At 43.8% G+C, this 24,536-nt stretch overlaps 4 protein-coding genes and 1 pseudogene across 16 annotated transcripts; 3 read left to right on the top strand and 2 right to left on the bottom strand.

The window, feature by feature from the left end:
• Nucleotides 1–2,684: 2,684 nt before the first annotated feature.
• Nucleotides 2,685–10,580, top strand: LOC127336196 (pentatricopeptide repeat-containing protein At1g76280). The gene is made up of 13 exons (XM_051362981.2): nucleotides 2,685–3,079; nucleotides 3,232–3,425; nucleotides 3,525–3,632; nucleotides 4,696–4,872; nucleotides 5,360–5,780; nucleotides 5,879–6,045; nucleotides 6,656–6,751; nucleotides 7,070–7,249; nucleotides 7,515–7,742; nucleotides 8,850–8,993; nucleotides 9,137–9,325; nucleotides 9,439–9,558; nucleotides 9,641–10,580. Exons 1-13 carry the CDS (start codon nucleotides 2,893–2,895, stop codon nucleotides 10,049–10,051), a joined length of 2,622 nt encoding a protein of 873 aa, XP_051218941.1. The 5' UTR covers nucleotides 2,685–2,892; the 3' UTR covers nucleotides 10,052–10,580.
• A 416-nt stretch (nucleotides 10,581–10,996) lies between these two features.
• LOC127336198 (uncharacterized) lies at nucleotides 10,997–13,448 on the top strand. 10 transcript variants are annotated; one of them, XR_011752757.1, is made up of 5 exons: nucleotides 10,997–11,188; nucleotides 11,280–11,392; nucleotides 11,734–11,807; nucleotides 12,164–12,255; nucleotides 12,522–13,448. XR_011752757.1 is itself a non-coding variant. In XM_051362989.2 (4 exons), the coding sequence occupies exons 1-3, from the start codon at nucleotides 11,058–11,060 to the stop codon at nucleotides 11,751–11,753; spliced, it is 270 nt and encodes an 89-aa protein (XP_051218949.1). In that variant the 5' UTR covers nucleotides 10,998–11,057; the 3' UTR covers nucleotides 11,754–11,774; nucleotides 12,164–12,452. The 10 variants fall into 10 exon arrangements, 5 of the variants coding, with proteins under 5 accessions (XP_051218949.1, XP_051218946.1, XP_051218947.1 ...); XR_011752756.1 differs by having other exon boundaries at nucleotides 10,998–11,188; nucleotides 11,274–11,392; nucleotides 11,734–11,774; XM_051362989.2 differs by lacking the exon at nucleotides 12,522–13,448 and having other exon boundaries at nucleotides 10,998–11,188; nucleotides 11,274–11,392; nucleotides 11,734–11,774; nucleotides 12,164–12,452.
• A 163-nt stretch (nucleotides 13,449–13,611) lies between these two features.
• On the bottom strand, nucleotides 13,612–16,091 carry LOC127336197 (MADS-box transcription factor 31). 4 transcript variants are annotated; one of them, XM_051362985.1, is made up of 8 exons: nucleotides 15,983–16,090; nucleotides 15,344–15,566; nucleotides 14,872–14,941; nucleotides 14,622–14,783; nucleotides 14,489–14,533; nucleotides 14,350–14,394; nucleotides 13,980–14,191; nucleotides 13,612–13,877 (listed from the first exon to the last, which is right to left on the bottom strand). In XM_051362985.1, coding segments are annotated over exons 2-8 (723 nt in total). In that variant the 5' UTR covers nucleotides 15,532–15,566; nucleotides 15,983–16,090; the 3' UTR covers nucleotides 13,612–13,876. The 4 variants fall into 4 exon arrangements, with proteins under 4 accessions (XP_051218945.1, XP_051218942.1, XP_051218944.1 ...); XM_051362982.1 differs by lacking the exon at nucleotides 13,612–13,877 and having other exon boundaries at nucleotides 13,976–14,191; nucleotides 15,983–16,091; XM_051362984.1 differs by lacking the exon at nucleotides 13,612–13,877 and having other exon boundaries at nucleotides 13,976–14,191; nucleotides 14,489–14,530; nucleotides 15,983–16,091.
• Nucleotides 16,092–17,560: 1,469 nt separating this feature from the next.
• On the bottom strand, nucleotides 17,561–19,744 carry LOC127336200 (peroxisomal 2,4-dienoyl-CoA reductase [(3E)-enoyl-CoA-producing]). Its single transcript, XM_051362994.2, has 5 exons — nucleotides 19,455–19,744; nucleotides 18,929–19,088; nucleotides 18,510–18,679; nucleotides 18,208–18,430; nucleotides 17,561–17,907 (listed from the first exon to the last, which is right to left on the bottom strand). The coding sequence occupies exons 1-5, from the start codon at nucleotides 19,644–19,646 to the stop codon at nucleotides 17,753–17,755; spliced, it is 900 nt and encodes a 299-aa protein (XP_051218954.1). The 5' UTR covers nucleotides 19,647–19,744; the 3' UTR covers nucleotides 17,561–17,752.
• A 2,324-nt stretch (nucleotides 19,745–22,068) lies between these two features.
• LOC139835341 (protein ALP1-like) lies at nucleotides 22,069–23,672 on the top strand (annotated as a pseudogene).
• The last annotated feature ends 864 nt before the right edge of the window (nucleotides 23,673–24,536 follow it).

Genomic DNA, 24,536 nt, shown 5'->3' with positions numbered 1-24,536 from the left:
AACATTGCTGAAGCTATAATTAAAGTGGTAGAAAATTTTGGTCTCACGAACAAGATTTTTGCAGTAACTTTGGATAATGCTTCATCAAACACTAGTGCAATGAATACTCTTGGTCCTGTGTTTGGCACATATGCTACATCTTTTTTACTACATCAACGTTGTGCTTGCCATATAATTAATCTTATTGCTAAAACTGTTTTGAAGAACTTGAAGCCACATCTTAAGAAACTGCGCATAGCAATTTCCTTTATGAATTCTTCCAATGGTCGACTTAGTGAATATCAGACATATTGCACAGCTTGGGGTAAACCTCATCACAAGTTCAGTTTAGACATGAAAATTAGATGGAACTCTACTTATCTGATGATTAATTCATTGCTCGGTGATAAAGACCAATTCTCTTCATTTGTTAATCAGAAATATAGAACCGATAATGGACAACCACTTCTAATTGAAGAAACTTGGCACATTATTTCGGTACTTCATGAATTTTTGGAGTTGTTTTATAATTCAACTGTTCAATTGTCTGGGGTTTACTATCCCACATCTCCATTAATGGTGCATCATATTGTAAGTATTGCCAGACACCTAAAATCATGGGAAGATGATCCTATTTTAACTGAGGCCATCTCCAAAATGAAAACGAAATATTTAAAATATTGGAGCGAAATTCCTATCTTGTATGCATTTGCATTTATTTTGGATCCCATGGCTAAATTAGATGGCTTGCGTGCTGCTCTAGACGTCTTAGGTCAGACCGTTGGTATAGATTATTCCGATTATTTCACTAATGTCTGTGACAAGCTTTCGGAAGTTTTTCACAAGTATGAATTAAAGTACAACACCGTTCGGGTGCAACGGCCTCCAGTAGCACCATCAAGAACAAAGACTACAAAAGTGTGGAACGTTATATTTGGTTCCTCCTCTTCGGCCTCTGCTTCGACAACTTCAACACCCGTTTTAGGTAGCGGTGAGTTAGCGAAGTACCTCAACTGCGACATAGTGCCACATGGGGACCGTGAAGACTTCAACATATTGCAGTGGTGGAATGCGCACAAGCTTACATATCCCGTGCTTTCCATATTAGCTAAAGATGTGCTATCGGTACCTGTCTCAACAGTATCATCGGAGTCTGCTTTCAGTCTAGCCGGAAGAATACTTGACGAGAGAAGAACCAGTCTAACCCCGGATATGGTAAGAACACTAATGACTGTGAAAGATGGGGAACTAGCCAAACGGAGAGCCCAACACACCACATGTAACGAAGAACTTGTTGCCGCGTTTGAACACGTTGGCATTGACGATGAAGAAGAATAGTTTTTTTCTTTTTTTTATGTAATTTTCTTATTGTTTATGTAAGAAGTTACCGTGGGCCCTTGGCATGGTTCGGTGCTCGTAGAGCGTCCGAGCCGAGGCCCTGGATGTTGTTGTCCGGACGGTGCCCATCGGGCCGAGGCGTGTGATCAGCACCTGCGGACCGCGCCGCCTCCAACGCTGTGACACGAGCTCCCATCTCCACGATCGTCTGCTGGATCGTGGTGATGGAGGTGTCAACCTTCGGCATCCAGGCTCCGAGCCCTTGGATTGACTCGTTCAAGGCTTTGAGGGACTCAGCCACCAGAGCCCCTTGTGCCTTTAGATCTGCCAACTCGTTCTGCACCTTCTCCATCGTGCGAGCCGTCCACGATTCGCCTCCGAGGGTAGATCTCGCTCAGTAGGGATTGGATCGGAGATGGGGAGTGGTTGTGGTGGGGATTTTTTTAGAAGCACACCGAGGGATTCGGTGGCTCTGATACCATATGTCACAAACTGTTGGATAGATAGATGAACTCTCACGAATTCATAGGTTACAATACCCAGCGTCTCGCCGGGAGGATCGAATCCTGATGAACTCACGAGTTCATCGGAAGGGGGAGAAGGAGAAGTCTCAACCACTCGGGTTGTTTACAGGAAAATAGTTCCGATTGCTTTCCCCATCCTCGCTTCGCTGTCTTCACGGTGCGGCTGCACCTTTCGCCACACCAGGGCCGTGGACCGCCTTCGCTCCTTCCAGATGGGCTTCACGTATTTCTTGCCGCTTGTCGGTACGCCTCTTCACTGCCAGGGTCTTGGGTATGTAGTGTGTCGTGACAAGTAGTACGCTGCAAATTGCAAGAAAAGCTAGGGTCACCGTCTACCCAATGGTTCGGTGCCTTCTTCTCCCGCTGCTCGCCTTCCTCGTGACCACCTCCAGCACTGTCTCCTTGTCCAGAGCCACCCACCTCCTCCGCAGGATGCAATAGCAGGGGCACCAACATCGCTTGCTCATGTCCCGCTCCATCTCCGGCTCCATCGCCTGCTGGCAAAGAAGCTGACGAAAGTGGGTTCGATATGTCGGCGATGGCGCCGTGGAGGAAGATGGGGCCGCCGATCTTCAACGAGCCGGGCTACTAACCGCGTGTCTCCTCGCAAGATCATGGGACAGTATTGATCGATCGACGGGCTACTCATCGATACCAATAACTCACGGCACCACGTGACGCATTTTTGAATGCCATCGACCATCGTTTTTTGGATCATGAATTCACTTGGATATCACCTGTGTGTTTGAGCTGGAGAATGCGATAAATTCTGAATGGGAGTCAGCAAAGTGAGGGCGTGGGCCAGTGACGGGCTACCTGCTAAACTAGCTAGTACAGGCTCCTGGGCCGGCCCACAGTAGACAGTGGCACAGAACACGGCGCCCCGCGCCGCCTCCTCGTCGCGCTTCTCCGTCGCCATCAGGCCTCCCTCCTCCGCCGCCACCGCCGCCGGGGCACCGCGCTCCGCCTCATCCGCGTCCACGCCTCCACGGGCCCAATCCTCCCATCCAGCCAGGACTGCACGCCTCGACACTCAACCCCCTCATCCTCGATGCTGCCTCTCCGGCAGGCAGGCCGCCGGCGCCGTGCCGCCCTCCTCGTCCCGCCGCCGTCAGCGGCGTCCGGGTCTCTCGAGCAGTGCCACCCACCGTGCTTCTCCGAGCGCGTCGCCGGAGCGCGCCGCCACGAATCAGTCTTCTGGGCTGGCATCAGGGCCCGGATGCTTTCGACTTGCGCCGGTAACCAAATCTATCAACCTATATTGCCTGGTTCATTCTCGTGAGATTGGTCGTAGTTCACCCTTACTATGCTAGTACTAGTGCCTAGCTGTTGCTTCTAGACAAATAAAATGTTTGCTCAACACATGTAACCAATATTTCGGTTGCTGCAGAGCATCACGATTTTACGGCGAGGGCTAGTATGTCTGCGAGACTCATGCAAGTGGACATTGTGAATGCTCTCCGTAAAGGTGATCGACAGCGAGCATCCATTATGCTCTCGAACCTTCAGCAAACCAAACAAGCGTTAACTTCGGAAGATTTCTCGCATATACTGGAGTACTGTGCAGAGGCGCCTGATCCTTTGGTAAATTCACTGCCAGATACGTATTTTAACGAAAGCACAGAGTTTGGTATAGTCATTCTGATTACTATTACTCTTTTTGGATCCTCTCCACATGTATAGTTTGTTATGGACATTTTGGAGATCATGGAGGATAAGGCCATAGATATTAGTAAAGGCAATTACAGATCTGTCACTCGCGCACTCACCAAAGGAGGGTATTCCAAGGAGGTACGCCGTACTTCTCATGTCCCAAGTGCAAGTTTTTGTCCTTTTAACTTGTTTGGGGGTTCAATCATAGAAATGCACTTGTGTGAAACTGCTTTAAGTAGTGCATTGGTAGCAGTAATTATGTAATATACACTTGTAGCGTTATATCCACTGTGTCTTCTATGTAAAGTGTCCAACCTTTCATTCCTTAATGATACTAGCTAGTAGGCAGTCAAAATGTCAATACCATCCATCCTAGGCAAGGCCTGTTTTCTAGGTACTTGATAAATGGTTCTATTATTTCATGCCTTGGCCAAAATGATGCACCAGATACTTCTTTCACTTGTCAGTGTCTCAATAAGTTTGTGTGTGGTCATGCCCACAATTTTTTGTCATGCTCACCCATTGTTTGGTTTCACATGTAGACCTTGACTTCGGCCATCGTTTGGTACGGTTTCTGTACCTAAACTCCAAAACCATCTAGAAGTAATCCTGATCGCTCACTGTCTGCAACCATTGTTTCCATATGACCTGGTGGTCTTCCCTTATGCAACAGTGTTTTTTATTGTTGCTGATTTGCTGGTGACGTGGCAGACACGTGATAGTGATGGGGTAAGCACATGACATCCGTGTCATCTAAAACTGCTTCATATTTACGCAAGGGCGTCAGGTGTATGGTATTGGAAGTTGAGGGTCTGGGTTTTGGCTGTTTGGGAGTTATATGGAGAAAAGCTAAAGGGGGTCCAAAGTTCAGGGTTTTAAAGTGGACCGTTTCATTGTTTGTATATAGATAGTTGTAGGAGATTGGTGAATTAGACAGCGCATGCGTTGTACCTTTTGCAGAAGCAATCTGATTTTGTTTAATCTTCTATCACAGACCATTTTGATGTTGTTTTGTTAATATTTATCTTCTTCTGCTACCTGTGCCTTGCAGTTCCATGTAATTTAATTTCTTGCATTTATACTCTTATGTTATATGTTTATCTGCTTATTGAATAATGCCCTATAGCATATCAGTTTTTGCTTGAAATTCTGTTGGCTCCTTTCAGTTTTCAAGGTGTTGACAATCATCTTTCCGATGCAGGCACTTAAATTACTCACTCTTCTGGGAGAAAAAGAAAGCACTCATGGTGTTTTGCCGATTTTCAACATCTTTTTAAGTGCCTGCAGAACAAATCTAAATGACGTTGGGAGCTGTCTAGAGAAAATGGAAGGTCATCTTGTTGGGAAGTCTGAAATAACGTACTGTGAGCTTCTGAAGGTTCGTGTAAATAAATGTTCAATCTGCCTATTTATGTTATTCAGAAGTTTGTTTTCATATCTGGAGAAAAACTGTTAGTATACCAGACCTAGCTGACTGGGGAGACATAACCATCAATGGTATTTGTTGACTATTTGATCCTTGTTTTGTGGATTAAACATTTGATCGCATTCCTTTGTAATTTGTATTCCCTTCTGGCCCATCACTGTAACCACCACTTAGTTTCTGATGTTTTTGTATGGAAATGGTTGCATGCTGATCTTAGTTTCTGTTAGTTCTGGTCACATGCTTTTTCCTTTTATGTATTTTATCTTTAGGGCGTCTCTTGAGTCATTGTTTTTTCTGTTTCATGTTATTGTTGTATTTCACATGTTTCTTGGGATAACCGCATGCTATGCTTATTGAAATATGTGAATATTTTCATCTGTACATGGTTCTAGATTGACTATTGCGCGAAATTGCTTATTTGATTTATGTATATTTCCAGGTTGCAGTTTTGCAGGGAAATTTGTCTGCAGTTCATGATCTATGGAAGGACTGCACTAGGTATTATAGTCCAAGCATTATTGCTCTGAGGAAATTCGTGAAGGCTTTCTCTACACTAGGTGACCTTCAATCTGCATATCATATCTTGCAGCGTATGGTTGTCCTTGCTGGAGAACACACTGACCATCTGATGGTGTCTTCTAAAAGGAGATGCCAATCAACAAGATTAGACATTCCTGTACCTGCTTTAAATCTAGTAGAAGATCTCAAACTTGTATCGGACTATGATCTGCCATCGCCATTTCAAGGAAAGATGGGAGCCGAAGGATATTTGGTTGATGCTCAGCCGGAGCTATTCCAGGTGGAAACTCAATCATCAAAACATAAGCAATTGAAGAGTTATGTGTCAATTATTTCTGCTGGTATGTTATGCATTTCAATTTCATCAGCCAAGTAGTATACTTGTAAACTCATTTTTAATTATATTTGTAGAACTTATGTACGTTCAGTCTTGTCCCAGGTGACAATCTTGGTGACAATTCTGGACTAGACAGTGGGAGGATGACGAAGACATTGAGATTTGCACCAGTTGCAGTAAAGAAAATCTTGCGATGGTCTTTCAATGATATTATACATATGTGTGTGCAACTTGACAACTGCCAGTTGGCTGAGCAATTATTTCTAGAGGTAAGAAATATGTAAGTTTTTGTTGGGTTAATGTAGTGTTATATTATGGCTTGCAGTCTTTCTATTGACTTGGGTCTTTACCTAAGCACTTTCATTAGGTTTTTGAACGTTTCTTCTGGATGGTTGAACATCAATGTGGTGACATTCTAATTACTTACATAGTTTATTTTATCTGCTGTACCTGTTTCATCTTGGCCACCTTAATTGGATTCAAACTCCCTGCAAAAAAAGGATTTGAACTTAGTTTCTGCAATCTTGTGCTTTTGATTTTACTTTTTTCTTCTTAAGATAGTAACAATAAGCAAAGCATGAAGTCTGTTTCTGCATTAAAGCAAGAGATTCGTTTGAATTTAGTAACTGGCATGTGGGCCTGAACACCAGAAATTGTCGCGTATTTTAATTGTATATTGGTTTGCTGCTTGCATTACTGGAAAAGGTGGCGGCAAGTTCAAAAATTACATGTGTCCCTTATTTTAATGGTTAAGGTATTTAAAGTTAAAAGTTTTACATGTGTATACAGCGTTGGCGATTTGAAGACCAGAAATTATTGGTGCATATTTCACATCTGAGAAGTTCAATGTTTATGCTCAATGTTGTCCTTTCTTGCTAGATGCACAAGATTGGACTGCGACCGTCGAGATTTACATATGATGGTTTTATTAAATGTGTGCTAGCTGGGAAAGGAGTTGCACATGCTCGCAAAGTGGTATGCTACCGAGTTTATGATATTTTCAGTTACATGACACTATGACAGGACATCTTGTTTAATATGGTTGTGCACAATACCTATTTTATGAAGCCATGCATGTAGTTATGCCATACCTACCTTTTCATAAAAGTAACATGCTGTACTGACTGATTTTACAAGGGGTAATGTAATTCTAATGTTTATCACTGTTACTCCCCTTGAAAGCTACTATGTGAAACTGAACTGTACCTATTCTATTGTGACCGCTAATCGCTATATTTAGTTATTCTCCATAAAATTTGCTACTACTATATTTTATGTTCTCATGCTTTCCAGATTGAAGTGATGGAGAGAAGGGGTATTAAACCTTATGATGGTACACTTGTTGCTCTCTCAGTTGGCCATAGCAAAAGTTTACAGTTGGATCTGGCTGAGGACTTCTTAGGAAGAATTTCAGATATAAAATCAGAGTATATTCATGGTTTTAATGCTTTTCTTTCTGGTTGCGACATTATGGTAATGCATCGACTTTTGAAAAGAGATTCTGATATGTCATATTTGTCCCCCTACCTATTGTCATCCTAATTTCAGCTTGGTCATCTATGTTAAGTGTACTGAGCTGCTGACATATGGTCTATCAATTATCTCTGTTTTACCCTGTTTTAAATAGTTGTGCTCTATTTCACATAAACGATTTTATTTTTTCTTTATTCCTCAGTGCACTTAATTTTACTTAATTGTAAGAAATTATGAACTAAGTCTCCTCTCATCATTTTTGTAGAATGAACCAGAAAGAGCTCTCCGTGTACTAGCTAGAATGAAACACTTGGATTTGAAGCCAAATATCAGGACCTATGAGATTCTGTTTTCTCTTTTTGGCAATGTCAATGTTCCGTATGAAGAAGGAAATATGCTATCACATGCTGATATGTCCAAAAGGATCAGCATAATCGAGATGGACATGTTAAACCATGAGATCCAACATAGTTTTGTGTCTATGAAGAACTTGGTATGCTTACCTTATACTATATCCTATATATGTAGATCTTCATCTTTTTTTTGTACGTGTATCACTTGTAATATTCTTGCAAAAAAACGCATATCTAGAAGTAAGAACTCATAGTAGTTGACTGTTTTGGTAACAATTTTTTAATATGCTCCCTTCTCTATGATCAGTGGGAAACAGTGAGTCTAATTTTCCCGTTTCCCTTTTCATATGAAAATTTCTCCATCAGCAGAGTTGGCACTTGACGCTAGTAAGGAATATAAGTATGCAGCACATAGGTGTCTAACCATTCTTTTAAGAAATCATGCTCTAAGCTGGTCGAAAATTGTTGTTGTTTGTTGATGACAGTCTGTCCATTCATGAAAATAGGTTATTTATTGAGTCTATACCATGGCTTATTGGCCTGTATGATATCCTACCTTATCCAGCATTCCCAGTTTCTAATCCGTTATAAACTTATACTACATCCATTCCAATGAATACAGTTTTTTTTTTTTGAAAAGTCAGCTCAATTAAAGTTTGACTAAACTTTTAGAAGAATCTATCAACAACTATTATATTCTATTTATATCATATGAAAATATATTTCATGATGTATCTAATGATATTGATTTTGTAGTTTGCATGTTAATGATTTTTTTATAGAAACTTGGTCAAGTTTGACTTTCCAAAAATAATATAAGCATTATTCATTGGAATGGAGGTAGTACTTCATAAAGAAGGGAAGCAATGTTTTAATTTGTCTGAATAGGATATCTGAATCATTTTCATGTGATGTAAGACTGGATTTTAATTGCTAATATGCATGTGTTGGTCAGACCTAGGAGAGTGGGAAGCACTTTGCTGTGAATGTCATTCGCAATATTGCTTGCGTGTTGATGATCTACTGGGATTCTGTATCTGTGGCTTGTACAATATGGTGAAACTAGCGTATCATCAGTTACCTGGTCATACTTCAAGACCTCACTGGCTTGAAATTTTACCATGATAATTTTCAAATTAGATTGCCAAGATCATTCAATCACTTGTCTGTATGATCTTCCATAGTTCTTACTGTGATATCATTATTTGAAGTCTTGTTGTTTTATCTACGACTTTATGTTATCTCAGATACGAGCCTTTGGAGCTGAGGGAATGATAGAAGAAATGCTGCGGTACTTGAATGTTGCTGAGAGTGTCTTATCTAACATGGATCCTTATCAGAAGAGTGATCTCTACGGCATTGTGTTGCATGCCTTGGTTAAGGCCAAGGAAGTACAAGTCTACTGTCCTTTACCATTTGTTTTGTTATATGAAATGATGAATTGGATTTAGTTTTTCTGGCAAGGCTATTTTGTATGCTTCCTGTGTTTTCAATGGAACTTGTTGAATTTGATGTACCGCTTTCTGGTCTGCAGACACACAAAGCAATAAGAACTTTCAAGATCATGAGAGCATGTGGTCTTCCAGCTAATACTGCAATTTATACTGTCATGATAGAGTGCTGCAAATTGTTGCCGTGTTTCAAATCAGCTAGCACCTTGTTGTCTTTGATGCTCCGAGATGGCTGCTGCCCTACAGTTGTGACTTACACATCTCTCCTGAAGGTAAGGCTGGATAACTGCGGGCTCACTATGTAACATACTGCTTATTCGTATGTTTTAGTTGATTTGAATTGTTGTGCGCCATTTGAATCTGATGTCATGTTTGTCCATGGTAGGTTCTATTAGCAAAAGATGATTTTGAGGGGGCACTGGATCTGTTGGACTTATGCCTAACTGAAGGAATTCAACCTGATATAGGGATTTTCAACACATTACTCTCAGATGCGAATGCAAGAGTATGTCTATGATATAATTTGGCAACTCTTATTTCACTGAAATGACGTCAAAGTTAAACTCATGTCTGGTCATTCTTCACAGGGTAATATTCACGTTATTGAATGTATTCTTGAGTGTATTCACAGAGCAAAGATTCAGCCCAATGAATCAACGCTTTGGTACACATTCTGTGCCTACGTGGATCAAAAATTGTACAGCACCGCAGTCGAGGCATTACAGGTTCTCAGTATGAGGATGATCTCTGAGGACGCAAGCGTTCTCAAGGAGAAAGGAGCAGCTCTAGAGGATCTAATCCTCAGCGAAGAGCCAGACGCTGAACTAAGTATCATTAAGGCGTTTGGAGCAACCGAGGAATGTAGCGTGGCAGCCCTATTGAACCTGAGGTGGTGTGCGACAATTGGTTCCACCATATCTTGGTTGCCCGAGGACAGTCTATGGGCGAGGAGGCTGGCATCTTCTTATGACGCTAACAGGAGACTGGACATGCCATGAAATTTGTGCTTGAAGTATTGGATGTTTGAACCAACCGAGGGCATAGTTCTGCTGATGTGTTGCATGGTTTTGACATGCTCTCGTGGCGAATACCTGGTGATGTAATTGTGAACATCATTCACCAGGCATCATTCGCTGAGCTGTTGTGTGGTTTTGACCTGCTCTTGAGGCTAATAGCAGCTGTCAGGAGGAGCATCAGGTCCACTAATTTTGCATGTGGATGAGGTTGATGGTGACGAAGTGAACCACATGTAACTCACATCCACTTAGTGTATTGTTTGTTACATCAATTTTCTCACTATTCACAGAACTTTGCTGTTCAAAATGAAGAGTAGATTTTTTCGGCATGCATATGTATTTACACAGTCACTGGAATTGCAAGGCATCAGAGAATGGCATGTGAAGTTTTGTAAGTCCAATTTTGTTTGACGATGCTAAAAGTTTGTAGAAGTACATTTTAAAAAGAAGTTTGTACAATTATATTGAAAGAAAAGAATCAGAAATCTTCTCCTCCTTGTTACTGCAAGAACAGCTTAATTAAACTCTGCACGATGCTCGACCAGAATTTTCTGCAATACCACCTTTTATAATGCAGATTTCCCCATCTGCTGTAGTTATTGGCCCATGACTATAATTTGTGTTTCGTTTCTGATTCTAAATCCATTTTCAACTATTTGCCCCGAACAAAGCAGTCAGTCGTGCACATATATTACTCTGGATGAACACTTCGTTTTTTCCTGCAAAAGGAGTATTTGGTTTGGGCGCATATATTATATTTTGGCTAAGCCTATGGGTTAAGAAGGTCCGGAAACCACCTCAACACTCACCTCACGAACAAGCACAATGATAGAAACCAGCAAATTTCAAAGTAAAATCTGCGTTTTTTTTAAAGAACCAGCAAATTGTCGTAAATTATTGTACCAATCGTGGCTGAGCTATTTGTGGCCTTGTGGGCCAGTAATGGGTTAACGCCCTCGACGCAGCACGTCCGAAGGAGAAGAAAGAAATGGCATCTTTGGGCCGCGCCGCCGCCTCCGCCGCGAGAGCAGCCCTCCGCCCGGCGCCCCTCGCCGGCCGCAGCCTCGGCTCGTCCCTGCTGTCTGCCTCCCCGGCACGAGCCGCCCATCTCCTCCGCAGGTACGTTACCACTAGGCGGACCAGCAGATTGATGGATCGATGGGCGTGGGTCTGTGTGCTTGCCTTTACATCGAGGTTCTTGCAGTTCGAGGTCGGCGGTGGCGGGACTGGAGACGCTGTTGCCCCTGCACACCGCGGTGGCGTCGGCGCGCCTCAAGTCCTGCATCGCCGTCGACTCCACCTGCTGGAGGTCCCTCTCCCAAGGTAAACCTGCCCGGCACCTCCTCCTCTCCTTCAAAACTATTTAGTTATCCATATTACTCTAACGTGGATGTGTAGTAGGGCTGCTAGCGGGACAGGATGCGGGCGCCGCTTGCATCCCTAATGTATAGTGATTGTCGACCCCTAATGTGTAGTGATTATCCACTAAAAACAACCCTAGTTGATCTGGGCTTAGACACTTACACTAGTATATGTTAGATCTTTGTGCATATTGCGATGGAGAGTAGCTGTTGATACTGCGATGAACATGGCTTAATTATTATTCTCTGTTTCTTCTTCTTGGAAATCATAGGGTATTTATGTATTGACTGTGGTTGTTATAGGTTTTAAAAAGCGCATCTGATCATGGTTAGGAGCTGCACAGGTGAGAAGCGAAGACACCTGAGTTAAAAACAAAGTGCGTTTATTTGCCAATAGTCCTTAGAACCTTTGTCCCATCAATTTTCCTATTGCTCTTGATGAATGTACTCTTAACAAAACAATGGAGCATGCAAGAAGTTGTCCCCGTGTTACCCTCTGGACCTTACTTTTTTTGTTGGGCCTGGGAAAACCCTGTGATGATATTTGAAATCACATTATCGCTTCATAGTGAGCTGGAAATCATCCTGAATTTGTAGGAGCTTGAAATCTTCCTATTTTTTCCCTGAGCTTGAAACCATCATGTAGAATTAGTCCTTATCGACCTGATGCGATATATTCGTGGATTGCGTCATGTACTCTTGACCTGACTTGCTCTTGCATTTCGTGATATAGGATATGCTTTGCCTTTGTGACAAAGAGCTGCACGTACCTGAAGATGCCAATGAACATTAGGGATTACAGACACCTCGGGCTGTAATAATTAGGTACTTGTAAACTGACGGTGCACCCAAACCTGTTTAGTTTGATAACGTGATCCGTTTATGTCTTGGTGTTGAAAGTTTTATACCACATTGATTTTCTGCAGCTCTTCCGTTGTTACGAGTACTGTATTTCCTTGAGCACTCACTTCTAATATTTGAAACTGTGTTCCTGTGAATTGTCTCAAAGCGTTTACATTTCAGATTAAGAGTCCCTTAGTCTCCTTCTCTGCTGCAAGTCTTTGATTAGTCTACATGCCTTCTTTGTTTAGAGTGGTACATCCTCAGGCACCACCGGCTACCGACCAAACCAGACCTCGATCGATCTCCAGGAGCAAGAACCAAGAATCGATCCGGCGATCATGGCAAGCTCGTTCGAGGAAGGCGAGGTTCCTTTTGATAAATTTGCAGCGGCGACCTGAGTAAGTGAGCTTGTGAGGGTTATCATGAGGAACAAGAACTCCCCAAAGGCGGTGGCGGCCGCCCGGGCAGAGGGACTGTCCCTATCGCAGGCCCTCGGGAGAAACGCCGCCCGGATGGAGCAGGAAAGTTCCTCCATTGAAAATCCCACCGTGGCCGCGGCGGTGCCTGCTCCACGGAATAAGGTTCCCCTTGAAACCTTAGATGATGCGCTGGCGATCGGAGAAGCCTTCTTCGGTCGGGCGCCGGAGAAGAAGAAGAAGTATATGAGGGTGAGGCTCTCCAAGGTGGATCTCGAATACATCCTCTCGTACAAGAGCAGCCCCATGCCTCATTCGCCGGACGCATCGACTGGGGGGCTCCCGCCCCCAAAGAGCAGGTTGTGGACTACTTCATCCTACTGTTCTCCGCTTTCGACGGCGCGGACGATGATTTCCTGGAGATGCAAAAGAGAGTCAACAAGGAGTACAAGAAGAAAGGTTACGCCCATCACTGGGTCACTGACGATGAAGATGAAGCCCCTCGAGCTCTACAGCCTGTTGCAACCCAGGGGTCATGATTCATGAAGCATAAGGGTGGAACAAAGAAGCTCAACTGAAGAGATATGCAGTGTACGATCGCAAGAGGAGATGATATTTGTAAGCTGTAGCTGAAACGCAAATTTATCTAGATACACATTTATCTAGATGTGTTTTAGTGTGTATGTGTGAGCATTACACTAATATTATGTAAACATGTAATATGTAATTACGCTGTAATGGAACACCTCTTTAATGTGTGATGTGCTTTATGGCAGCACGGTGATGAAAGACAAAAGCTCTCGGAATCAGAACTCATCTTGATAGATAGATATAAGTGGTTTCTGAAGACACATAAAACAGATGATATACACGCACCTCATTTACAAGCATCACCAAACATAACACACAAAGCGCAGTAAGATAATCTAAGCTGGTTAGAAGACAGCCCTATATCAGATTCAGATACATATAAGTGGTTCCTGAAGACACATAAAACAGGTGATATACACCACATTTACAAGCATCACCAAACATAATCTAGCAGTGCAATGATAACACACAAAGTGCAGTAAGATAATCTAAGCTGGTTAGAACACAGCCCTATAGCAGATTCAGACAAGGAAGCTCTGCTCATCATCCTTAATCAGTTCAGTTGCATTAGATTCCATTGTGTGTGTCCTGAGGAATCTGCAGATACGGATGCAAACTAGTCAAGTTGATGTACTTTCAGTTCCATGATCAGCAAACACGAATTCTGACAACACCACATACGAAGAAGACAACGCTTACCAGAGCCTGAGGACGTAGCCATGGATGTTGGTCTCCTGCAGGTTGGGCTGCAGCGGCTGGAGCTTGTACTCTTGCAGCTGCGGTGAGAGCTTCAGAGTCGTCATGGAGGACTCGGCGTCCTGGCCGTAGATGTGCTCACCAACATCCCACATTGGAAACAGCTTCGGGTTGATCATGTCTGCTGCCTGGACCTGCTGATCCCTCACCGGATTCTTTTGACAGGTACAAACAAATTCAAGGTTATAATAAATTGGATCAGGTTGTTGTGATTTCCTTTTGAATGAAATGGAACCGGGGAGGTGGTCCGGGATCTTCTAAAAAAAAGAAAGCACAAGATCGTCTGAGGAGAAATTGAGCTGATATGTGTTACCATGTGGAACATGTAGTTACCCTGGTCCTCTGGAATGTGCATCTCCTATCAGAATGAATAAACAAAACTCCATCAAAACTCAGTTCATGAAGTGTGGTGCAACGCTGAACCAATTTTTGATGCATCTTGTTTTGCATACCCTGTGGCGCATCCCGAGCAGCTGCTGGTCAAGTAGCTGTTGCTGCTGGTCAAATTAGGGTGTTAGCATTGGGATCTGAGGAATGTGTTGTTTCGTATATTCAAAGAACTATTACATCATGTTGGGTTTTTACCTTCCTCAGACGAACTTTGTACAGAGAGAAGTCAATCTGCTGCTCAAGGTTACTCACATCTTGCAGAGTCAGTGAATCCAGGTCCTCACCCATGTACTGTCTCATGATGATCTTTAGCCTGTTGCTCTCATCCTTCATTCTTGTCATCTCATGGATGATTTTCTTCATGAAAGGAAATGAAGATTGTTAGTTAACACAGGTAAAATCTAACGATATTGGTTGGTTTAAACTTTAGACTGAACTGTTGTACCTGCTGGATATCCATCTCATCAAATCGGGTGCTGGGGGCTTTCAGATATCTGTCAAAGATATTTGCAATCCTGCCACGACATAATAAAACAAGCAGGGATTACTTGATCATCATCGGTTCTTCATACACTTCAAAGGGGCTAACTTAGTACAAATGAGTAACAAACTTTTCATACTGAACCTCGATTTCATTACTCCTACTAAAAGGCCATTGCAGAACATGCTGGAACCTTGAAGATTATGAACAACAGAAATTCCCAACAAGAAGTTCAGAAAGAAAGTCTACACATTGCAAAAAACTGAGAAAGACTAACTGAACTCTGACATGAAAAAGAACGTTATGGCAGATCTAGAACAACATTATGAGACCCACACAGTATCCAAATATCTGTTTCCCCCTCAAACCAAAAAACATAATGATCAAACTACAGAGAAGATGCACTAGTTGAACTGGGAAAAAATGTTTTACCCACCTCCATGGAGGGCTGGAGTACTCATACATCTTGCCACTGCCAGAGAAAACAATGACCCCAACCTGCGCATCACAAAGAATGGCAAGCTCATTTGCCTTCTTGAGCAGCCCCATCCGCCTCTTGGAGAAGGTAACTTGGCGGCTCGTCGTGTTCTCAATCTTCTTAAGCTCTACTTTTCCACGCCCCATTGGTCCAGTCCGATGGTTCTATTCTCCTCTGCAATCTGCCAGAAAGTGAGGGTCAAATTATGATGCCATTGTTCTTCCAAGATTATAATCAAGTAACAGTTTCAAATCCAGAAGAAGCGATGAACCACATGGCTTAAAGTGCACAAAGTAAGATAAATCAAATGATCTCATACGCAAGAGTTCAGCAAAAAAAAGTTATATGACAAAAGAAACTAGCTCTCTGGAGTTCCACAAAGTTAAAGTTGAATCCAGAAGAATAAACCACCAACAAGATCAAGATGAAAGGGAAACCAAAATGTATGAGATGGGGAAGAAAAACTTTACGCACAAGCAGCATAAATCATACTTTCCACTATGAACAGTAACAGAATAGCATTTGCAAGACATGTTCTTGCACCGAGTGTGTGCTGCAGAACAAGAGAGACAGAAATCCAAGGAGTAGTGCCATTACCTGCGTGTGTTTCTTCGGAGGATAGTGGGGGGAAACAAAGGGGCCAGGGGCAGCTTTATAAGTCTGGAAAGTTCTAGTTTCAAGCACCAAAATTAATATTATTCTGATCATCTCTTGTCAGGCTGTCCCACTATATACTACACAGAAGGAACATATCACACTATAAACGAAAGAGAACAAAGTAAATCAAGCAATGTAGCTAACTTAACTTTCCACAATTATGCCCCTCCATCAGATAACATGTGGAAATATATTTGTAGGGTACCATCTATGTTTTTTTTTATTACAGACATCTCCCGCGTAAAATACGCTATGTCCTTAAACTAGCACCATTATGATAAGCGGGCCAAATATGTATACGATTTAGTGCACGTTAATGGAGTGCAAGTGTCCTTTTGGGTGTGCATGAGAGGTGGCAGTGGATGACTAAAAATGGTAATGCTGAAATTCTGAAACCAGCCTTGCTGTGGACTGGTAACTGCCTCTTACTTAGCATAGCAATGGGTGGTGAGCTTGCAGCCAGGCTTCTCCTGTAAGAAGACCAACCTAAAATTGACCAAGACAGAGAATAACTAGGAGCAATAATGCTTTCCATAAGGTAGCTTTTGGTCCACACTACACCTAACCTACAAGATGTCAGGGATGCATAGTCAAATATATGACATATGTCACGCAGATGGCATATCCCCTGCCAATGTCATCAGTTTGTACCAAACGAACTCCCCAGCTTACGAATTGTTAGCCTCAAAGGATAACAAATGATCAAAACATATATATGTCTGGAAAGATGTTTCAGTGACTACTTTATTGTAAAATGCACTTTCCTAAAAGAAGATAAATGACTAAACTTATATCACTAATGTAATTGTTCCACAGAAATTATCATATACTCACACTGATATTGAATATTTACAACATTTTGCTGTGGTTATTCGTCAAGTTACATTAAAAAAAAGTGCTAAGTTACTCCTTTGCTCAGCTTTATTTTTTCTTGTGTAAAAGAGGCTCTTGAAGTGAGAGCCCATTCACGAGCTATGATCAAGAACCAGGGGAACATGATGGCAGAAGATATCTTTTCTAAAATAGAGGTACTTCCAACGGAGTTCCCAGGCACCATCAGACCGACTCATAAGGTAAAGGAATTATGCTCTCTTCTCATGAGGCAGTTGAGGCACAGAACTGCAGGCTCATGCCCATTTGCCTGGCCTGTCAGCATCTGACTATCTCTATCGGTCTTTTGTTTCTCTTGGACAAATGAATCAAGTTCACACCAGGTGAGGAATATAGTTGTTGCCTGCTGTGTTGCACATACAAGTAAATATTCGTGTCACTTCAATTTCTTAAAACAAGGTTTGGTTCGCATCCCTGAATTTTACACTTTTGTAGCATCATCCTGCTCAGTTAGACATGGTTGACCACCTTCTGTCTAAATTAAACATGGGAGGTAGGGAAGTAGTTGAAATTTTCAACATAACACTTACATCATAAATATGAAAGAAGATGTGACTTGTTCAGACGAATATATTGCAAATCAGCGGGGAAATTTAGCTTTGGTAGGATACCAAATCAATCACAATATTTCAAGTCCCAGCCAAAGCTGAAAATAGCAGAAGTATATATTGAGCTTGCTCGTTGGAACAAACTATTTCAGCGGGTTACAAGGTTCATTTATATTAGACAATAAAGCTGGCGCTGAGCTGCTGTCAACAATACTGAAGGGATGCTACATGACATACATAAGGCCGTCTGTCACATAAACCAGGGATGTCATCACAGTTTGCTGGATGGTACACCAATACCAGAGGCCCTAACCTTCTGCTCGATCACATTTGAGAGACCCTTCACTTCCTCCTTGGGAATGTGGCGAGGCTGGCTTAACCAGAGACCTCCATCAACCACCAGTGTAGCCCCATTTACATATTTGCCTGCAAAACAGATTGTTGAATACATCAAATGGTTAACTCTCTGACAAAGGTCAGCCATTAGTTTACCGACTTGAATGTTTTTGCAATATGTGGCAAATTCTGGGATAAGAGTAGCAAGGAGATTTTTTTACTGAGCCAAATAGCCAACAACAATAGAAGGGCTCATTAAATTTAGAACCCTCGTGATACCAATATCATCCAAATGAACTCCAGGTAAGTGGATGGTCAGCTTACTGAACTTGTACAGTTGAAAGAACTTCTGGCTATTCGGTTACAGGAAAGCTGAAAAACACAACTGACCTGCATCAGAAGCAAGATAGAGCGCGGCCATTGCTATGTCACGTTTCTCCCCCAACTTAAATAAAGGCATTGTTTCCCTTAATCCCTTGACCATTTCCTCAGGTGCAAGCTTCCTTAGTCCTGGAGTGCCTCCGATTGGCCCCGGAGCGATTCCATTGACCCTGATGTCATAATCTGTTCCCCATTCTAGAGCCAGAGATCTTGTGATACTATCAACACCTGCCTGTACAGGACGATTCAGTTAGGAAAATTCTACCTATTTCAATCATTCTCTGAAAGTGGACCAAACATGATATACATACCTTAGCAGCGGATAGATGAATTTGGTACCAAGACGCGGTGTATTGCAATGTCGCACTTATATTAATGATGAGGCCACCAGTGGAGGGGCCTCTTCCTGGACCACCTTTTTTCAGATACTTGAGGGCTTCATAGCTCATTGTGTATGTACCCACAGTGTCAATGTCAAGAACTGCAGAGAGAAAATTCAGTCAGTACAAAACTCTCGGGAAGAAAAATATTGAGCACTTTGTTGCTTGTTACATAGGGGACAAGTTATCAGGGAAAAATATGCTTGAGCTTGTAGTCTAGCACAATTGCACAAACTAGTAAGGCCACATTACTTCTAATTTACGCGGCATGCAAGAATTATTTTCAAACGGCACGATTGGACCAAAGAGCGACTCTCGAGTAACCAAGATGATATGGTGTAATGAAGCACCTGTTCGGAATCCCTTGGGAGTCAAATCCTCCGGGGAGGCAAGGAAGTTGCCGGCTGCACCATTGACAAGAATGTCAAGCCTGCCGAAATGCTCAACGGTCGACGCGAGCACCCTCGCTGCATCCTCCTGCTTGCGGACATCTCCCTGGAATCCAACAGCCTACACGCCACACCGAAGTCCTGTTACTATTGACCAACACTAATTTATCCCTAACATACGAGAGGATGGTACATATAAATATATAATCTTGTGGGCAACATATTCATTCATGAATTTGTTTCCACAATTCAAAGACACATGAAACACGAAGCATGGTACTCCGAGAGAGCCGATTACTATCGCATGGGCTCGTGGCTTCAGTAGTCAATAAGGTGGTTACATTTCATTGAGGCAACCGTACTGCTACAACGGAGGCGCCCGCCAGGTATACTCTTCAAGCAAGGGGACCAAGGTAGAAACATGCGTAGCAGTGGTATGTATGGTTAGAGCGGAAGGAGGGGAGCAGATTAATCGGGGCGCACGCACCCGCAGGCCCTCGGAGCGGAGGGCGGCGACGGCCTTGTCGAGGACCTCGCGGCGGCGGCCCATGATGGCGACGCTGGCGCCGTGGCGGGCGAGCTGGGCGGCGATCTCGAAGCAGATGCCGGAACCTCCGCCGGTGACCAGCGCCGCCTTACCCCTCACCACGTCCGCCCGGAACGGCGACTCCGTCGCCATCGCCTCCTCCCAGTCGTTCCGGTGTAGTAGAAGGGGTTGGAAAGAAGGAAGATGCGTGTCGCTGAGCTGCTGGCTGCCGGCTTTGTTCCGCGTTTGGCCTAAAAATCCGTATGATCCTACAAAGCCTCTTCTAGATCTTAGATGGTTTTTATCACAGTGTAGATCAGAAACTGAACTCGCGAACTGACAAAGCAAAAATCAAATGTTACGGAAAAATCAAGCTCGCGATACAACTCATTTTGCTCCGATCAAGTTTGATTCATCGATAATTTACATTAAACTAGCCAAAATACATAACAGTTGGACCTACATTCGATAATTTGAGACCTAAACTACTAGATTAGGCCCGGATTGTCACCGGGGCGCTTCCCGTCGGCAGCGAAGGTTTTTCCTCGCCGGCGACGATGAGCGCCGCCACCTCGAACGTCGCCGCCTCCGCCCGTCTGCGTCGTCAGCATCGGCAGCGGCGGGCTGCATGAGCCGGCGGGGGGGGGGTGGGGGCCGCCTCGGCTTCTCCTTCTTCGTGCGCCTCCTTGCACGCTTGCCGGCGCGGATAGCACGCGGCCACATCCGTGCCACCCGCTTCCAAGCGTCGTCGGAGTGCGCCCGCCTCGCGCGGTCCGCCTCCGACCGTACACCCGGCGGACGTCGTGGTTCCTTCCCACCGCCGATTCGGCCCCCTCCCCTACCTACGCGTCTTAACCGCCCCATTGCGGATGGAGGGGTGGTGGCGGAAGCGGCGGAGTTGTGTCAGAGGCGGCGGAATGGCTCGCCGGAGAGGAGGCAGGCGGGAGGAGTGAAAGCGGCGGAGGGGAGTAGGGTTTGGAAACCGAACTCCCCTCCGCGGCCCTTTTTAATACGGGGCTGCCTCTGAGTTTCTCGGGCCCCGAACTCGTTTTACGGGCCAGGCCGTGAGTTCGGGCTTTGTTCTAGCCCACTCTCGGCCTGAACCCGTATAGTCGCCGGACTTTTTCGGTTTCAGCCCGTCTTACAGGCTCCGTTAGAGTTGCTCTTAAGGTGGCAAGCACCACCCACAATCCGTCCCCTAAAAGCTAAATTAGTGCAAAATGGTGAACATAAAGTTAGGATATTTAGAGAATCAATCTGTGATTAGATGGTTAGGAGGGTAGTGGCACCTCGAGTCCATCAGAGTGTAAACCCCAACAGGTTGACACTTTTTCCGTGGGAGGTGACGTTTCCATCGACAACATAGTGATTTCATAAATCTTAAGACATAAAGTTTCATTGACTCGGTCTTTCGAAGGTGTCCATAGGCTAGAATGTAGGTACGTGTATTCATAGGGGTGGATGTATATGAGTATGTGTGAGCGTTTACGTTGTATTTTGTTTTGCAATAAAAAAGCATGATTAGAAGGAACTTTTGTCAAGCACCAGCATTTCGCCCTGCTTTTCACCCTAGCGTTGGTCCACGATTAACATTAAATTGGACTTGCAAAATACCAAGTATTCTCTCTACATCTTTGCTAGCAGGTGCTTGTGCACTATGAAAACTAATTCTTGACCACTTTAAGAGTGATGAATTTGCTTCACAAATGTTCCCACGGTGGATATATCCCATCTGCAAGATAGTACTCCTTCGCATACTTATCATTTAACTCAGACTCAGCCTCTTAGGGTGTGTTTGGTTCTGGAATTTGGTGGAATGGAACGGGACGGTTTCGCACCCAGCCCTCATTCCAGTGTTCGGTTGGGGCAAAAGAATGGAACCAGGGCATTCCTCAGAAGCGAATATACCTCGAAGATGCGGAACGGAGTGCTTCCACCGAATCGGTCGAATCGGGAGGAATCGTTGCCTATCCGTCACCGCACCGAGCGAAAAGAAAAAAAAAACTCTCTCTCACCGCACAACCCTATCCTCTCTGCCCCGTGCTCGTCTCTCCCTCTCCAGGCGCCGCCCTCTCCTCCGCAGCTGCTCCTCTCCCTCTCCCCAGCTGCTCCTTTCCCTCTCCCCAGCCGCTCCTCTCCCTCTCCGCAGCCTCTCTCTCTCCCGCCCCGCTCTCTCTCTCGGGTGGCGCGAGCCGGCGGTGTAGCGTGGCGCGGCGGCGGTAGGCGGGCGGATTGGCCGGGGGTGAAGCGGGGGCGCGGCGGCGGTAGGAGGACCGGCCGGTGGTGTAGGCGGGCGGATCGGCCGGCGGTGAAGTGGGCACGGCGGCGGTTGGAGCAGTGACGGTAAGAGCATGTTTTCCCTCTGTATACTGTCCAATATGGAAAAATCGAATTTGTGATATGATTTGCCCCTATATACAATGTTCAAGTTGATTGTAAAATACATGTCCATTGCAAATTATCCATGTCCATGTCCATTGCAAATTATTTCAGTAGTTTCTTGCTGTCCATGTCCATTGCAAATTGTGCATTTTTTTTTGGTTATTCATGTTAAAGTAAATGCATTGTAGATGGGCAAGATGATGGATAAACGGAAAAAAGATGATTAGGGGAGCTGCTGTTTTTGTTGTTTGTGCTGCAATTGTGGTAGCAGTCCGGGCTATAAAAAGGAAGAGAAGACCACGTATAAGCTATGGGCCAATGCATGAACGGGATCGACAACGAATTGAATATCTCAATAGTAAAATTTGGCAATGCGATGTCACATGTAGAAATATGTTAAGATTCGAAAGAGCTCCTTTCTTTAACCTTTGTAACATATTGAGGGATCGCAAGTTGCTAGAAGATAGTGTTCATTTGAACGTGGAGCAACAAGTGGCGATGTTTTTGCACACTGTTGGACATAATGTTCGCAATAGGGTTGTGGCAACCAATTTTGGTAGACCATTCTCCACAATCAGCATATATTTTAAGCGTGTCCTCCATGCCATTGGTGAACTACGCAATGAATATATCAGTCCACCATCATCGGAGACTCCAGAAAAAATAGCAGGAAACCCTCGGTTTGACCCATATTTTAAGGTACTAGCTAAAACTATTTCTTAGCTATCTAGGATACACTTCATATCATTTAACATTTGTCACTATATAGGATTGTATTGGAGCAATTGATGGCACACATGTGAGAGCATCTGTTCCAAAAGATATGGAAGATGCTTTTCGTGGTAGGAAAACATATGCCACTCAAAATGTGATGGCAGCGGTAGATTTTGACCTTCGCTTCACATATGTGTTGGCTGGTTGGGAGGGGTCAGCACATGATGCATGTGTTTTAGCTGATGCATTAGCACGTGAGAGAGGGCCTACAAGTACCAGAAGGTAACAAATTGACTTTAGATATAATTGTCCATATGTTGTCCAAATCATTGTCAACATAATGTGTTTTATTTTTAGGCAAATACTATCTAGTTGATGCCGGATATGGAGCCAAGCGCGGTTTCTTGCCACCTTTTCGTAATGTGAGATACCATTTGAACGAGTGGGGTAGCAATCCCGTCCAAAATGCGGAGGAGCTATTCAACCTTAGGCACTCATCTCTACGGGTGACGGTAGAGCGAGCTTTTGGATCACTCAAGAGGAGATTCAAAATTTTAGATGATGCCACACCATTCTTCACTTTCTTGGTACAAGTGGACATTGTTGTAGCTTGTTGTGTTCTCCATAATTATTCACCAAATGTAGGTGAGTCTTCTGCCAAAGCACCACCAAAAAAGAAGGCTAAGCTTGTGCACATTGAAGATGATCCACTAGTCACCACTCTGAAAGATGGGTTCAAAATGATGGCTGATGCAATTGCAAAATCTGGTGTGGATGATGATGCCATACCTGATAACTTGTGGGATGCTTTGGCTGCACTCAAGGGATTTGATGAGGACCATGTTGCTCACTACTATGCTCATCTTGTTGACAATCCGAAGACTGCAAAAACTTTCATGACGGTTAAACTTGAAAGCAAGTTGGTTTGGTTGGGTAGGTATGTGCACAAGACCTTTGGAGTGCTCTATAATTTGAAGTGATGATATTCACTTCAAGTGCGTTGATGTAATATGGACTGCAATGAACTCTATTTAGTTGGACCATAATATGTAATATGGACTGTAATGAACTTTATGTAGTTGCTTTTGGATCACTACTATGACATTAAACTTACATGGTTAAATTTGGACTGTTTCGATGCCTATTATGGTCGTTTGGATCTAATTGTGTACTATATTTGCTGCTATATATGTGTTATGCTTATATGAATATATTGTTACTGCAAACTGTTGAAAATACAAACAAAGTGCTGCCAATTTTTTTTGTTACAATATTGTTACATTGGGGAGGTATGTTCACCATAAGCATGAAAGAGGTGAGCTGAACCAAAATCTTGCCATTTCGTTCCGCGTTTTTCCCCGAACCGAACATGGGCACGGAACCATTCCGTTCCTCGTTTTTCCCGAGCCGAACACGGGTACGGAACCATTCCGTGCCATTGGAATGGAACCATTCCGTTCCATGCATCATCATTCCACAACCGAACACATCCTTAGGCTTTTCTATTGGCTAAGTTCGCAAACAACGGTGAGTACCCCTTCGCATACTTATCATTTAACTCAGACTCAGCCTCTTAGGCTTTTCTATTGGCTAAGTTCGCAAACAACGGTGATCGGTTGAGCACATTGATATTATGCATGACCCAGGCATTCTAAAGCATGCCAAAATCATGTCTATTGATTTGTAGCTTTCTCAAGGGTGATTGTTGCGTTCGGTGAATTGTCCATGCCATGCTCGCGAGACAATTTTTTGACATCTAGCATACCTGAAAACTTGCGCCTTTCGTTGCAAAAGGCCTCCGGGTGTCTTGAGCATTGGGTGCTCTCAAGTACTGCACCTCGAAGCATTTGACAACTACTCTTGCAAAGTGCTCGCGCAGTAGATGGACGTGCTCTCAGCCATTGCAAGACGATCATCGACCAACTTGGATGGGATTCCGTAGGCCAT

This window comes from Lolium perenne, chromosome 2 (assembly GCF_019359855.2).
Source record: "Lolium perenne isolate Kyuss_39 chromosome 2, Kyuss_2.0, whole genome shotgun sequence".
NCBI classification, from domain to species: Eukaryota; Viridiplantae; Streptophyta; class Magnoliopsida; order Poales; family Poaceae; genus Lolium; species Lolium perenne.
This window is presented reverse-complemented; position numbering and strand designations above follow the sequence as displayed.